This window comes from Fistularia commersonii, chromosome 16 (genome assembly GCF_037954325.1).
Source record: "Fistularia commersonii isolate RoL2024-O1a breed Wild chromosome 16, RoL_Fcom_v1.0, whole genome shotgun sequence".
In the NCBI taxonomy this organism is placed as follows: domain Eukaryota; kingdom Metazoa; phylum Chordata; class Actinopteri; order Syngnathiformes; family Fistulariidae; genus Fistularia; species Fistularia commersonii.
The window spans coordinates 18,507,550-18,524,111 of NC_141299.1; the positions used below are offsets into that span (position 1 = coordinate 18,507,550).

At 45.3% G+C, this 16,562-nt stretch overlaps 1 protein-coding gene across 2 annotated transcripts; it reads left to right on the plus strand.

The window, feature by feature from the left end:
* Positions 1-1,265: 1,265 nt before the first annotated feature.
* On the plus strand, positions 1,266-16,562 carry LOC147226178 (cytosolic phospholipase A2-like). Of its 2 annotated transcripts, XM_086161961.1 has the most exons (18): positions 1,266-1,396; positions 2,351-2,432; positions 2,652-2,800; positions 2,944-3,057; positions 3,168-3,205; positions 4,052-4,196; positions 5,576-5,712; positions 6,130-6,352; positions 6,766-6,880; positions 8,556-8,693; positions 8,781-8,870; positions 9,877-9,942; positions 11,936-12,066; positions 12,155-12,266; positions 12,385-12,569; positions 12,670-12,859; positions 14,931-15,088; positions 16,314-16,562. In XM_086161961.1, exons 1-18 carry the CDS (start codon positions 1,379-1,381, stop codon positions 16,440-16,442), a joined length of 2,220 nt encoding a protein of 739 aa, XP_086018087.1. In that variant the 5' UTR covers positions 1,266-1,378; the 3' UTR covers positions 16,443-16,562. The 2 variants fall into 2 exon arrangements, with proteins under 2 accessions (XP_086018087.1, XP_086018088.1); XM_086161962.1 differs by lacking the exons at positions 5,576-5,712; positions 6,130-6,352.

Sequence of the window (16,562 nt, forward strand, 5' to 3'; positions counted from 1 at the left end):
GGCCGAATCTTGCGGGGCGTTTGCATCGCGACCGACGCGTGTGCGCGCTCACATTTGGCATCCTACCGTGCAAACGCACCGGGGTGCCCCCCCCCCCCCCCCCCCTCCGAGGGAGGAACAATGGGGGCAGAGAGAACTGGCACTTCCCAAAAACTTGGACGCTCCGGACGAACTACGTGACCGCCCGTGTGAACGCGCACTCCCTACGTGCTCTCGGCCCACACGGCCCCGACACGCTTTGGTGCACAGCTGAGGAGAGGAAAAAACATCCAAAAAAGCTCGGTGACCTTGATACTGCGGACCCCCCAACCCCCCCATCCCCCCCACCCCAAACCAAACAAGGCCAGTCTGCAGAGGCCGGTTGGAGAGGCCGGGAAGCAGCTAATTATCATGGCGCCTCATTATGGACCATCTCGGCCCGGTGGACTCCTGCCTGCATCCTTGGCCGCTGAGGGGCTTCCTGCTCTGCGTCCAGCACCTCAAGGCTCTCCAGCAGGAGCAGGAAGTCAGTTCCTCACCGAGTTGAATCAAGGGGTTTACAGTCAGGATGGAGTATTTATTCAGGTCTACATGCAGCTCAACATCAGAGCAGTTTTGATGGTTTCATACACGCACGTGCACGAGTTAAAGCATCCAGAGATCGCACTGAACTCTGCATCTGCACTTTTTGTTGTCACTTTAGAAGACTTCTCGGACTTTGTTATAACCTTACTTTACACTGCTAGAACTTTAAGCGTCACTGTTTGAGAAGCCGTCCGCTTCTCTGTATGTATGTGGACGATAAAGTCCCGGGCTCAGAGTCTTGCTCGGCGGCACGTAGGCCGGCGAGGAGGAGCTGGCGAGTCCAACCGGGAACCGAATGTTCCGAACCCAGATAAGAATCTGCTCGGCCTTGTTTACCATAATGAAAAATCCAACATTTCGTGTCTTCTTGATGAAGACCTCAGGCTCAGTTTTTCCAGAGCGACGATGTTTGCGAATGCCACGTGTTTTATCTAAATCATCACACTGCTTTGTTTACGAAAAAGCAAAGTGCACAGAAACCTGGGCTTTGAAGCAAAGCGCTGCCGCTGCTGCTCAAACGCTCTCTGGCTAATCCTGCACCCCTTCCCCCTTCTGCCGCGGGACCGCCCGACTGTCGGCCGGATCTACGGGAGCAGAAAATTACAATTTCTCTCTGTTTCAAAGTCCTACCATACCACTAAAAGCAACGTTAAAATAAGTGTTTTTGTATGATCTTTCAAAATCCTGTGAAAATACACACCGCTGTCCACCTGACCCGACCTCCGAACATCTACCCGATGGCTTTCAGGTCCCGCCTGAGATGTCGTCCTGAGTTGATCATCCTAACCGAGGGTTCCTCCGCCGACGGCTCACGATGGCTTCCAATATAATTGTGAGTATTGATCGTAAACCGAATGAATAGGCCTAACAAATATTTCTCACTCATGACTGCCCGACCCTTCTTGAACGTTACCCAGGAACGTCACCGCAGCAGCTGAAAACAGAAACAATGATACGGATTTCTTTCACCAAGCCTGTTAGGTTACTCCCTTGAAAAATAATTGGAAAAAAAAAAAAGAAGTCTGGGGCCTTTTTGAAAAGGCGTTTCTTCTGGAGACTTGCAACCGAATGTTGTTGCTCATTACATGGGCGTAGACCGACAACTGCACGGGGGAAAATCCCTTTACCATTGACAATAAGTTGATCGTGCACCCAATTCCTCAGGTGTCTTATTGATTATTGTTAATCGTAGTTGATGTGATGGAAAAGGCTGTGTGCGAGAGCGGCTAACGTCGTCTGCCGACCTTTCAAATGCAACGGCAGGGTGAGAGCGAGGAGATAGCGCTTTGACTTTCTGGCTAGATATGGTTGTGGGCCGGGGAGTTGCTTTAGGACCTAAAGCAAAGAGTCCATCCACTTTTTCCATGCAGTGATCATTTTCAGCTTGTGAATCCAGAGTTGACGTCACCGTATAAAAACACGTTTCTCTTTTTCCCCCCTTTTTCTAAGTCGGGTGTTAGCTTTGCTTAAGAGATTGCACGTGCGACGCACGGTTTCTGGAAACTCTGTTTGGCATGGAGATGCTTTACACACCTTTCCACCCGTCCTTGGGTGACAATGGAAGCATGAATCTGATTTGCAGCTGTGTCTGAAATGACACGATGGTTGAAATATGCCAACGTGCTCCAGAGTGGAATTATTTACATCACTTCATGAAATATAAGCCATATTGTAGTCCATTAAAACTGGGATTTGTATGTATTTCTACTTTATTACGTTTGGTACGACGTTACTGTTCGACGATACGAGGCTCCCTCCGCTGACCATCGCTGTGGCTGTGTTGCAGGTGGAGCAACAATTTTCGCACAAATTCACAGTGACGGTGGTCCGAGCGGAGAGCGTTACCAAGGGAGCTCTGGGTGATTTGTGTGAGTCACGCTTAACTAATACTGGCAACTTTCATACGTCTTCCCGCTTCACTTGATTCAGAACGGCTTGCATGTTCAAAGTAGGCACGTGTGTGTTACTGTGTTACTGCCATCCATCAGGAAAACACAGCGATTCCCATTGGTGCTTATTAAAATCCATCTTAACCAAGTGACTGTGTGTGTGTGTGTGTGTGTGTGTGTGTGTGTATGTGTGTGCAGTGGACACACCAGACCCGTACGTGGAGCTTTTCATTCCGACAGCCCCAGAGAGCAGGAAGAGGACCAAGCACATTGACAACGACGTCAACCCGAAATGGAACGAGACCTTTCACTTCATTTTAGACCCAAACCAGCAGAATGTCTTGGAGGTCAGAATGATCACCTTATTTTCTTCCTATCTATTTCAGCAGAGTAAAAGGAGGTCAAAGGTTTGGTCTATTATCATAGCCTGAGAGTCCCAACTCAAATTTAGGGGTATCATTTTTATTTTACTTTTTTAATTCCGTTTCAGCTGACATTAATGGATGCTAATTATGTGATGGACGAAACGCTCGGCACCGCGTCCTACGAGATCCCCAAACTTACAGTAGGCCAGAAGACGTTGGAGACGTTCCTCATTGGCAAAGTAAGACGCCGCCTCAGAAACTCATCGCTACGCTCATCATTAACGTGACACACAAAACATTAGGCGTCTTGTTACCGTGCCGTAAACAAACTTTTTTTCTCATCTGACAGGCGACCAAAGTCTTCATAGAGATGTCCTTGGAGATTTGGTTTGTATTTTTTCAAAGTCTTTTGTTCCCTAATTCATCAGCTCCCTTACAGAATTGTGAATGAACCTGTATCGTCATGATCAGGGCTTAAGCTAGAACTACTTGGCAGATTTCCTCCGTATTTTGAGGAGTGTCAGCCAAAGAAGCCATTACGTTTTGGACGGGTTTTCCATTCAGGGAAAGAAATCCTGCCTGTTTTTTTGGTTTTCTTTTTTCGATCGGCCTCGATGACCAGGCTGTCTGTTGACTCGGTCGCCTACTGTTACATAGCAATGACTTATTTGCCTAAAATATGGCTTATGATGTTTGTACTTCAGTTCTCAAGGAGCCTATCTTTCCACTTGACCGTGCCTGAACTTAGCCACAGAGCTACTGGTATCTGACGCAAGTTCTTACATTTGCGTAGCAAAGGGAGAATTTACGTCAAAGTGATTCATTGTGTTTGGGATCGGTCCGACCGATGTACAAGAATTCAAGGACATTCACCTGAAGCATTTTAAGGACTAAAATTAGAACAACAGGTGTCCATCCAAAGAAGATACTTACAAAGTCTAATGCAGGGTTAAACAACAGTATTTTCACAGGCGCTGCGAGAGGGCTAAGAAATTCCATTCATATTTTAGGTTCCAGTGATTACGTTACATTGAACAGAGAGAAATGAGACGAGTTTGTTTTGTACTGCTTAGTCGCTCTTCACTGAGGATTTAAAAAAAACAAAACAAAACAAAAAAAAAAACATCCATACAGAGATCTTCTATCTGCCTCTAAGGAGAAACCTGTGCAGGGGACTTCCTCTTTTGAGTTTGTTGATAAAAAATATGTGCATGCAATATTTTGTGTCTACAGCACTAAACTGGACCTGCGGTTCAGCCTGGCGCTGTGCGACAAAGAGAAGCAGTTCAGACAGACTCGCAGAGAAAGAGTGATGCTGGGGATCAAGAAGCTGCTCGACATGGAGAAGCCTCGTTTCCTCCCCAGCTCTCCAAAAGAGGTGGACACACAGCGACAAAACAGCTCAGAGCTACCATGCAAATAGGCAGGATATCAGATTCAAATCTTCTCACTCGCTTTGTCTCGAGTCACGTGAGGTCTTTATTCATGGAGGTACTCAATTTCACTATGCAGTTCTTATCACAAGTTCACCAGTGGGGTCAGAAGCTGTTAATATTTGTCTGACAAGTTAAAAAAAAAAAAAAAATCACAATGCCATGGTATGCTTTGAGCTTTATACTGTATATATTTTGTGGGTTTAAATGTGACGTTAGATGGACTTACGAAAGAAAACCTGGCTAAGAGGAGAGCAGATAACAGACGGAGTCAAATCTGAATATTTTCCACAGAGCTGAGCATCGACTGGTACTGCAGTCACTGTTTTGCCCGGTCTGATGTGCATCGTCTAGCCGCCAATCCTTACAGTCCAGAGTAGTTTTTATTGAAATGATGGTCCTCGGGGATTCCTCTTTGAGACATCGTGTTCTGTGGAAGTTTATTCAAGGCTCACTACAACTACAAAGGAGGAGAACTAGTTTTTTAGATAGATCGCTACTTAACATTTGCAGAGTATAGTTAAAATACAAAACTAAAGCTAGGGTTGGCAGTTATAATTCAAATTGTTTATTTATAAAATATTATTTTCCGAATACTGCGGAAAGTTCGCTTAAGTGAATTTGTATGTATTTAAACAGTCGGGTATGTCTGCAAGATATTTGGCCTTTCACTGATAGAAGAAGGCTAACAGATAAAGGGGAAAAAAAGCCAAAGTCACTGCAAATGATGAGATAGCTTAAAGCAAACATTTCATTGACTAGCATTAAAAGACATTCATTCGTATGGAAAGGGAAGTTGCTTATTCAGTGTTTTATTCTTGTAATGCAGACGAAACGGGAGTACTGAATTCCAATGAAATGTAACGTATTGCTTGTAGCTGTGAGCACCATGTAGAGTAAGCTAAACAAAGATTTGGTGACATACCCTTGAGGCCGGACCTTATCTCGTCCCAGCCTCGCTTGTTTTTTATTTCCCCCCCACATGTATCGGAAGCCATGTAGGAATTAGATAAACAGCAACTGCCTTCGACTCCACTTCATCAGTTCTTAATTTGAAATCCTGGATCGGTTTCATAAAAGAATTCAGGCAACTGACAGGCTACAGCCAGGAAGCTCAGGGACCAGACGCTGTAAAGGCCCAGGGCATGAGGTCTCAACCTTTAGCAAAGGTGTGTTTGAATAGGCTCAAAGGAGGGAAGTTACTCAGCGCTGAAGCACGAGACTCATTCTCAACTCTTTTGTAGCGCATGGTTATGGGATTAAGCATACTTCTGTCATGCTCATGATGACTCTTGTTTGTGTGCCCGTGTCTTTGTTTGTCAAGGTACCAGTTATAGCCATCGCGGGCTCGGGAGGAGGTTTCCGGGCCATGGTCGGCTTCTCAGGGGTCATGAAGGCCCTGTTCGAGTCCGGGGTCATGGACTGCGCCACATATGTTGCCGGCCTCTCTGGATCCACATGGTCGGTTTACTTTTTCATTCGACCCTTCATTCGACCCTTTTGTTTTTAAACGTCCTTTACATTTCCTCAACCACGTGATCTCTTCTATCGTCCCGCCATACTTCTTCCTCGTGCGGGGCCTCCTCCCTGCTCAAGCAAACATCCGAGCCTTCCTCTGTTGTTGTAAAGCGGTCATCAAGCAAGCTCGTCTGGATTATCTCAATGCCCGTGTTCATGTTTGAGGGATGATTTACTGGAATTCCTTAAAAGAACTTCCTTACAAGTTCAGTACTTCCTGAACGGCGCGGTATCTCAAATAAAGCATTTTCCTCGCTTGTTCTGACCGTGGATTTAAAATTTGCGCAACACATCTCACTTCCTCACGGCCTGTGTGTGTTCAGTGTGTGAGTCCAACTTTCTGTCATCTCCTCCTTGTAGGTACATGTCAACACTTTACTCTCACTCCGAGTTTCCAAATAAGGGCCCGAAGGAGATAAACGAGGAGCTGATGAGTAGAGTTAGCAACAATCCACTGAAGCTATTGCTTCCCAAACATATCACCAACTACATCCAGGCCCTGTGGACCAAGAAGGCCTCGGGGCAGCCAGTTACCTTTACCGATATCTTTGGTATGCTCATAGGAGAAACGCTTATACCTGCGGTAAGCGCTGCCTGCCCGCTGACGTTCATGACATTCCTGATGTCTACATCCTCTTGTTGCTCACCACCGTGTCAGTCACTTTCATTACCAAAACTGGTGGTTTCATTTTTTTCCACTTTTATCTGTATTCAGATCACACTTGACGATAGGAACTTTAAGTTTCAATTCAGTTTCTTCACAGAATCGCTCGTATCCTAGAACACTCGCAGCGTCTGTTGCCTTCTTATCTATTTATTCTTATGTATGGATACATTACAGGAGTCTGTTATCACATACAGAAAGAAAATTTATGGCAAGCATTACCCTACTTTCCATCAGCATGGCAGTGGTTGGATCTTTAAAATATTTTCGCTGTCGGACAAACTATCCCCTTTAAGTTGCAGGTTAATAATTCAAATGATGTCTCCAATTAGAGGATGGACATCAAGTTGAGTGACATTCAGGAGAAAACAGACCAGGCCCAGAGTCCGCTTCCCTTGTTCACCTGCCTGCATGTCAAGCCAGATGTTTCAGAGCTCATGTTTGCAGGTAAATGTCATTTTCTGAGCACCGGCTTTTGCTTTCTAAATAATTATAGATCTCATCTTCCTGGCTTCTGGTGGCCTGTCATTCTAACAATTGTTTTGTGACTACAGATATGTATACGTAGATTTTTGTCAAGGAAGTGCACAAGTCTCTGTTGTCATTGTGGTCGTAGCCTGTGCCGAGCGTGCACAAATTGTTAGATCAAAAATTTACACTAAAACTCTAACCATAACCCCCCATTGCACTAGTTGTAAACCTCCTTTTGCTCAGAAATCCTATCTTTTTCACAGTTTTACTCAGTGGAAAATAGACTCTTCAGGAAAAAAAAAAAGGTCAGGTATATGCATTTTCAAAAGACAATGACCACGTTACCCATGACAGGGGCTTAAGTACCTTCGTCATGAGTAGATGTCTGGATATTTGTTTATGCATACTGTATTTTCTCTTGCATGCGTCAGTGTTTTTGGGTCTGAAAGCAATTACTGATGCGTCACAGATACCTGAACAAAGATCAAAATGACAAATACTATTCAGCTGTCAGTATAGATTTACAGACAGTGCCGGGAGTCCCTAACCCTTCTTGAACTTGGCATTGTTTGATATGTTATAACATCTGAAGTTCTTGCATGTGCAAAAACTTTTGTCAAAAAAAAAAAAAAAAAAAAAGACAATTCCACAAAAATATTTGTATACGGCTGAATTAAGATTAAATTTGAGTGATAGACCTGGAACAATGTTTCCCTCCCTGATGTTCCAAATCTCTGTGCATGTCTGTGTTGTGAGCAAATAGCAGACATTTTTCACCGAAAGCCTGTCATCTCCTCTGGAAATATTGCCATCCTGGATTCGCTGTATTTTGTTATCTGATGAATCTGTAATCATTATGCAAATCCAATTGCTAGAGACACCTTTTTATGCATGCAAATGGAGGTGCAAATAAGAATGGACAGTGTGTAGATGTCCTAGAAAGCGCTGATATCTGTGTGTGGCAGCTTTAATTCAAATGCAGTTCTTCTTTTTGCTGTCCATGTAATTCAACCCAAGTAGTATTTCTTCCTCACTCCACACGCTGCAGCCGTTCACATCCAAAGCCTCGTCACCTTACGGATAGATTACCGCAACTCCATTCTTTTTCCATCTCCCCAACAAATCCCTCTACAAACTCCAGCTCCTCCAGAATTCTGCAGCTCTGATCATGCACCGTCACTCCAGGCTTTCAGACGCTTCACCTGTTGAATCTGGTTTTAACTGCTAATAATCACTCCGGACCTATATACGTATCCACAGCATGGCCCTTCCAAAACTATCTGCCCTACTTCATATTGCCAAACCCTTCTGTCATCCACAACTTAACTTGTTTCCTCCGTGCACCTCGGTACAATGGGATACAGAGTGTTCAGTCACTCTGCTCCCATGATCTGGAACTCACTCCCCTCTGGCATCAGAAATGCTGACTCTCTCCGTCAATTTGAGTCAAAACCCAAAATCCAGCTGTTCAAACATGCCCGCTCTGTGTAATCTTGACTCCAACCACTGTATTTCTTCTATTCTTTTCTGTTCACGGAGCAGGCTCTATAGAGAGGCTTTGAGTGTGTGTTCCAAAAAGCTATTGTCGTTGTTTTTGTTTTGTTTTGTTTTGTTTTGTTTTGTTTATTAACATTTGGCTTCTGACCTCTAGATTGGGTGGAGTTCAGCCCTTATGAAATTGGGATGGCAAAGTATGGCACCTTCATGACCCCTGACCTGTTTGGAAGCAAATTCTTCATGGGAACTGCTGTCAAAAAATACGAGGAAAACCCTCTTCATTTCCTAATGGGTGAGAAACATGTTGTCACCAACTCTATCCCTTTTGAAAATGATGCCACGCATAGTATGGGATGTCAATGTGTTTGTGATTTGGCAGGCGTGTGGGGCAGCGCCTTCTCAATTTTGTTCAACAGAGTGCTTGGGATTAGAGAGACAGCCGGTGGCAGCACCATGGAGGAGGAGTTAGGTAATCCATCTCGACTTTTTTTTACTTGTGTGTTAGTAATAAAACAAAATCCAACCACAGGGAATCCTGAAATGTCAGCTGTCACTTGATCTGCGTTTCAAACAGTGTCCCACAGGCACGAAGGTGTCGTGGCACATCTAAAGAGAGTCATGACTTAGAAATCAATTCCATCATTACTATAATCTCAATTTTAGGGGTTATCTATCCACATTAAACTCCAGAGTTGCAGAGAAGAAGGTCACGCTTTATTTTGACAGAGACGATAACACAAAAATTCTGCTAACAATGGTTTGGAATAACAACCTGAGACAGTTGGGTCATGGACAGAGGAGGGACAGTGAATATATTGGCAGACAGATGCTGGAATTGGAGGTCTAGAGGAAAACCAAAGAAGATGGATGGACGTATAGCGAGGGAGGATATGAAGGTAGTTGGTGTGAGAGAGCAGGATCCAGGGAATAGGGTGAGATGGAGAAGGTGGATTCACTGTGGAGACCCCTGAAGGGGAAAGCCCAAAGGAGAAGAAGAAGAAGACAATGTTCGGATTAAAATGTACAAATCCCCACAGCAGGAACAAATGCCTTCTGTTTAATTTAGAAAAATAGCAACGGGAAAGTCCTAAAACTATGCCAAGCTTCTTCTATGATTCTGTGTACTTTTCAAGTGTGTACTTTGGCCATCTATTTGCTTGTTTGTGTTTTAATCAGATTCATCATACCAGTGAGAAGGTATCAGCAAAGTACTCTAGCAGCTCATTGAATATTTCTTTCACGAGAAGGCAATTGTTTAATGAGACCTTCATAACAACTCACCCTTTGCCATAGTTCTTCACACTTTCTCCACCCAGCTAAGGAATGCATTAACCCAGGGATCCTATTTTTAGTATGAGGTACAATCATCACAGTATTTGAGGACACCGTATAGTGTTTATACAGGACACAATGTATGTAAAGAACATTCTTTTGATATTGTAAAATGAGGTACAAATTTGTGTTGCGCTTTCCAGAACAGATCAGACCTCAGCATATCGTTGGAGAGGACAGTATGGACAACGACGACGTACCGCGCAATGGTGAGCTCAACTTAGCACGATCGATTCCATGGGATCCTGTACACGATGTGCTTAATTGAACTGATTACGGTGCAGAGCAGAGGTGAACATTTCGATGTTGGCAATAAACATTTCCAAGACACATTGAGGCAAAGACAATTACAGCAAACCTCCCGCAGGTTGGGGATTGTTGGGGATTAACAGTGTAAAGTACATTGAGCTTTCACTTCTAATAGTCCAGCATCTTCTGTTATCTAAGAATGGTCCATTTGGAGTTTGATTCATTTTTTTTTCTCATTTCCTCACCCCATTCTTCTTGGTTTTATCAAACCAAAAATAAATATCTTAAGGCCTCAAAGTGAGTACTCTTGTGTATACAGTCTTATCGTGGCAAGTGGACTGTAGTTTCACCTTTGACCGTGAACCTGTTGACAAGGATCTTCATTCAGCAGCATTTGACATTATATGCGAACACATCGTGGTTAAAATCCTAACACAGTGTCAGCAGCAGGGCGGTGACATTCAAAAGGTGAACCAGAAAACCACACTTCTCAGAGGAACCCGAATTTTACAAGCAGGTATAGGGCAGCGTTCATGCTAACGACGGCGTTCGTGCTAGCCGTTAGCGTGATGGCGTTCGTGCTAGCCGTTAGCGTGATGGCGTTCGTGCTAGCCCTTAGCATGATGGCGTTCGTGCGAGCCGATAGCATGATGGCATTCGTGCTAGCCGTTAGCATGATGGCATTCGTGCTAGCCGTTAGCATGATGGCGTTCGTGCTAGCCGTTAGCATCAACGCGTCATCTGTCCGCACTTTCGTCTCACAGCAAGACGCAATGCCGAACCCTTTTTCCGTGTTTTTTTTCTTTTGTTATTTCTTTTTTTTTTAGCGAGAAAATATTTTTCTAGACCGGCTCATAAGGGGTGGATGACGAATACGATTGAATAAAACAGCAGGAGCGGTATGAAAACAAAAACAAAGTGCGCCAGAAAAATACAGCTCACCGGGGTCGACGCTGGAGAATCACTTTCACGGAGTTTCCAAGTTGCACTTTGTCTTTCAAAAAGGGGCCTGTCCTTCTCATCAATGTCGCGGAGTCTTCTTCAGTCTCTTCCGCGGGCCTTCTGATTGTCAAAGAATCCCTTCAAAGAAAAAATGCTGACTTTCCCTTTGTTTTAAACTCATTTTTTATGCCAGCTTTTGAGATGAGCGCTTGGGCTAGTACCGTGTCGCCTGACCGAGACTGCCGAGATCTGACCTGTGCTGAGAATCTGGTCTTCATATATATATATATGATCACGGCATTTATTTTATTCTGTTTATTTTAAATAATAACCAGACTCTAATAATCAATAAAACGGAAACAACAAGAGTTATTTCTAAAAAATAATGATACCAGTCAACATCCCGCAGCCTAATTTACATGGCAGCCGTATGTCACGTGACCGCTACAGGCTTCTCTTACCCGTCTTGAGAATCTGATCTTGTAATTATTATTATTATTGTTATTCATTTATTGATTTACTAATTTAAAACATCGTTTGATGTAACAGAAAAAGTAAGTGCTATTAATAATTAAAAAAAAAAAGAATTACAGCTATTTACATATTTCACCTCTTGGCAAATCATATCCCATCCCAGAGGATCCGAGACGTCACTATATTGTTTATTAATCAAGTTAGTTAGTTAATTAGTTGGTTAGTTAGATATGGGAACATAAACACCCCGCTCCAAAGCACAATGCCTAACTTTTATGTTTCTGTCAGACCTACCAAAGATGGGCATAGATGTACATATTAAATAATACGGTCATATGATTTGTCATTTTATTTGTGACATTTATGTTTGTAAATAGGCCTAAATAGGGATATAATTGTAAGCCTTAAATATCACAAATGATATATAATATGAATCAGGGCCATTTGGATATAAACAGGTGAATCTTTTAATTGTGAAAGTTTTGAGGGACGGCTCTTGCTGACTTGAATATCTCTGTCCCCGTTCGGGTGCTCCAGGCGGCACAGAGAACGCAGAGGCCGAGGACGAGTATCACCGCACCGCTCAGTCCAGCTGGGTCCAACGGATGATCACGGCATTCTTCAGCGACACGGCGTTGTTTAACACGCGAGAGGGCCGGGCCGGCAAGGTGCTCCTACTTCTTACCACACGCCGCCTTTTCATTTCCATTTTCCTGCATTCAAATTCACAACAACGCCTGTTCTTCTTTTCACCAGGTGCATAATTTCATGCTGGGTCTGAACCTGAACACCAATATTCCCTTCTCTCCCATCGGGGGGGTCACGTACAGCGCTCAAACGCCGGAAGAGGAGGTGGATGCCGTCACAGGTGAAGATCGGGGATCTGCTGTGTTTGTTTTGGTTTCTTTTACAGCGGTCGAGTTGGCAAAGACAATTTTGCGCGGGCACGGCGGGGGAGCGATCGTTACTAACATCATAATCCTCAGACCCAGACGAGTTCGATCGAATCTACGAACCTCTGGACGTGAAGAGCAAGAAGATCCACGTGGTGGACAGCGGTCTGACCTACAACCTCCCGTACCCCCTGATCCTGCGGCCACAGCGTGGCGTTGACCTCATCATCTCTTTCGATTTCTCTGCGCGACCGAGTGACTCCAGCCCCCCGTTTAAGGTCAGCCTGAACCGTCTCCTCGAGGATATCTATGTCCTTGTCGCGCTGTTGGATCTCGCCGGTGTCCGTAGCATCTGTCATTTTCCAATTCGCTCCACAGGAGCTGCTGTTGGCAGAAAAATGGGCTCGAATGAACAAGCTCCCGTTTCCCAAGATCGACCCGAAAGTCTTCGACCGCGAAGGCCTGAAGGAATGCTACGTCTTCAAACCGAAAAAGGGCGAGAAGAACTGCCCGACCGTCATCCACTTTGTCCTTGTCAACATCAGCTTCAGGAAATTCAAATCACCTGGTAGGTCTGTGCATGCATAATTATCCTTTATTAACCCCCTCTGGGGAAATTGGTTCTCTGCATTGAAGCCATCATGGATGAGCCACGAGCAGTCGGCTGCCAAGGGAGCAGCGAGGCCTTCAGTGCAATGTTTTTCATAAGTCTGGGCATACAGACAACCTCGCTGAGCACACCGAGGACCACCGTGAGCAACACTAGACGTGCACGCTGTGGCCAAACACCAGTATCACCCCTGGGATCACAGCTTACAATCAGTCCATGTTTTTCCATCAGGAAACTCGCTTACTACTGTAGCTTCGCTGCATGTTTTGCAGAGCAGACCTCTCTCACTCTAAAAGAAAAAAATGTCATCCAGTTCCACCCCTTGTTCTTCTATGTGCACGTACCCCGACAGCCGTTCCAACTTAAAAGAGACGCATTTTTTTTTTTTACTTTGGTTTGCTGAGCGGATGTATCACATTCGCCGCCCGCTCGTTTCGCCGTGATAAGGGGTTAGCATGTTAGCATTAGCGTGACCTAACTCCACCACACCGTTCTCATTGATGTATAGCGTGTACGGGCAGAGCACTTGCGCAAGTACTGTCAATGCCGTGATTGGCTGCGTAGCGTAATTGTACGGCAGGATTGGCTGGACACCTGTCACTCACAGAGTTACCCAGCAATATGATACAGAAAAAAATGTTACATATCTAAATCATTTGCAGCGCGCTCACTGCGCCGGATCGGGTTTGTTGAGCAGTTGCGCAGCTTAGAGGGAGCATTGCTTCAATGTCTTGCTCGACAACTCTTGGACACACGAGGAGGAGCCGGGAATCCAATCGGGAACGTCCGGTTCCAAAGACCATTGCTCTAGATGCTGCGCCACGGCGCCCCCAGAACTGGTTGCCCTCGCTGGGTGGGCGCAAACCAGCTTCCCACAGGATGCGTCAGGGGGAAAGAACTGCCGATGCCATTTCGCCGTCATGACACATGAAGCGTTTCTTCCTTGAAGCAGCGCAGGACTTTAAGCATTCTCAGTCAATGGTGGATTTGGATGTCTGGCCACAAGCTGGGCCCCCACGTGAGTAATAATGGTCATCGGGGTCAGCGCGGTTTCTGGATGGAAATGGTGTGCTTGTCTTTAGGCCACACGCACATGTGTGTGTGTTTTACGAGCAGCCGGCCGGCAGCGGAGAACCTCCCGGCTCTCGCTCCGGGGGGAGGGGCCGCGCTGAAACAAGCTATAAATCATTAGCTGCACAAAGAGGCATCTCCAGTTCCTCTCCACTCCGCTGCCTCTTTACATTCACTAGGTCATCAGTGTACATACTTCTGCTGGCTGGTCATCAGTCTTACATAATGCCTTTTGCACCGCGCCAAAAACATTTCCAGAGGTCCTATACCATAGATGGACTTCCACTCCAGGAGGAGGAAGTGATGCCGGCCTGCAGGATCAGCGGAGATCAAGAAAACCAAGCGCTTCATCAGAGGCAGATTGAGATGACAAAGCAAAGCGTGTTTTATGGAAACGCTCCAAAACCAGAGGGAATTGTGTTTTAATGACCGGATGGCATCATTTAAAGTCAAAAAGTGTTTTAATTGAAAATACGTCAGCAGTAAAGTACGTGTTTCATTTTAAACCGCCGGCTTCAAACATATCGAACGTACCGGTGGATTTTCTGCTCCGTGAATCGACGTGGGCCTCGTCGCAGGCAGGAAATCTGAAGTGCGCGGCGAGTCCGACTCCGTCCACCTTCCCACGCGGCACACTGAGATACAGGTTTCCGCTGGAATGTAGGTTACGCCATCGGTTAAACGTCTGCTATGTGACCTACAACACCGATGACACTGATACCGGGTTGCCGTTGTTGACAATCTCGCACCTTTCTCTGATTCCTTTCTCACAGGAACTGCAGCTGCTCTCCGTTTTGAACAACATTTACCTCAAGATTTTCTCTATTTGCTAAAGACAAGAATATTTTTGTCCACTGAAAGTTTATGCCTAGTAAATATATCATCCCAATAGGAATATTTTATTTAGTCTCCGTGGGTCCCTGACTACTTCTTTATTTACTCGCCGGTGTAATAACAGGTGTTCCCCGGGAGACGGAGAAGGACAAGGAGTTTGCCGACTTCGACATCTTCGATGACCCCGAGTCGCCGTTCTCCACGTTCAACTTCCAGTACTCCAACGAGGCCTTCACGCGGCTCCACGACCTGATGGAGTACAACACTCTGAACAACCTGGAGGTCAGCCCTTTCTCTGAGATCTTGCCCGGAGCTGTCGCTCATATTTAATTTTTTTTTTACGCTTAAGCAATGCATTTTTGCATCGCCACCAAACAAACATCCGCTCGTTATGCAACCTTGAAATTTCTCAAGCCAGATAGTACACGCCTTTTCGAAATCAAGGCGTGTTGCTTTGAGAGGTCAATTTGGACTACCTTACTCACTTCCCTCCTGAATAGCGATCGAAATGCATGAATGGGCAAAGAATTTGATTCAGGAGGTGGGGGGGGGTTAGAATCGGATGCACAATTAATTACTCGTGGAGATTGGAACGATGAAACAAAAGCAACCGTTCCAAGTAGTTTTCCATACTTCCACTTTTCTAGCTTCGCCAATTTAGCATAACTACTTGCTTATTTATTTCATGTAGAATACATGCAAAACATGTCTTTTCCATGTTCTTCCACATATACAAATACATAGATAGATAGATAGATAGATGGACGGACGGACGGACGGACAGACAGACAGACAGACAGACAGACAGACAGACAGACAGACAGACAGACAGACAGACAGACAGACAGACAGACAGACAGACAGACAGACAGACAGATCCATTCCCTATCTGTACCTGTTGGATGTGGTTGGGCGAGAGGCAGGTTCACCACCGTTACCCGGACCATTTGGTATCGGGCTGCAAAGAAAGAATCTGAGTCATTAGACTCTGCGTATTTTATTTGGAAAACTGTGGGAGCCCATGCCTTACTCCTGCACTTGACTCAGTTAAAGGTTTTTTTCGGCAAAGAAGTCTGCGAGCCAACCCTCGCAAACAAATGTTACTGGAGACCTTATTTGCAAAGATGAGACGCCAGAAGGGTATCAGAGCGTTGGTAAAAAGACACGCTTTTTAAAGAAAATACTAATAGTTCCCTTTATACGGGTTCAGCGCAACACCCCTCAATATTCTATCACTCACACGTCATATAGGGGCAATTTAAGGTCTCCAATGAACCTCCTGCACGTCTTTGGACTGTGGGAGGAACCTGGAGATCCTTGAGGGACCTCATGCAGGCACAGGGGGAACATAGAGACTCCACACGGAAAGGCCTCCCATGGCTTCCTTCTGGCTGCCAAGCAGATGCGCTAACTGCTAACCACTACTAACCGCTGCTAACCGCTGCTAACCGTTGCTAACTTCTGCCAACTGTTGCAGTCAAACAGTATCATTTTTCCTGTGTCACAGGTCATCAAAGAGGCCATCAAGGACTGCATCGTGTCTCGGAAGGAGAACCCCTCCAGCCTGTCCTTGCCCTTGTCCCTCAGCGAGATCCCCAAAAAGAGGTTCCTCAAAAGAGACGCTCGTGGGAAATAGCGGGAGTTTTCCCGGCAACCACAACCAACGTTCAGACCGACGGCAGAGATTTTCTGATAGTGGACACTGGGGATGTTTGGATTCTGATTTAGATTAAAATGTTTTCTTTTTGGAAAATGA

Coding starts and splice junctions, on each gene's coding strand:
- LOC147226178 (XM_086161961.1), top strand. Junction 4,197..5,575: donor TCCCCAGCTCTCCAAAAGAG/GTGGACACACAG, acceptor TTGTTTGTCAAG/GTACCAGTTATAGCCATCGC. Junction 15,089..16,313: donor ACACTCTGAACAACCTGGAG/GTCAGCCCTTTC, acceptor CCTGTGTCACAG/GTCATCAAAGAGGCCATCAA.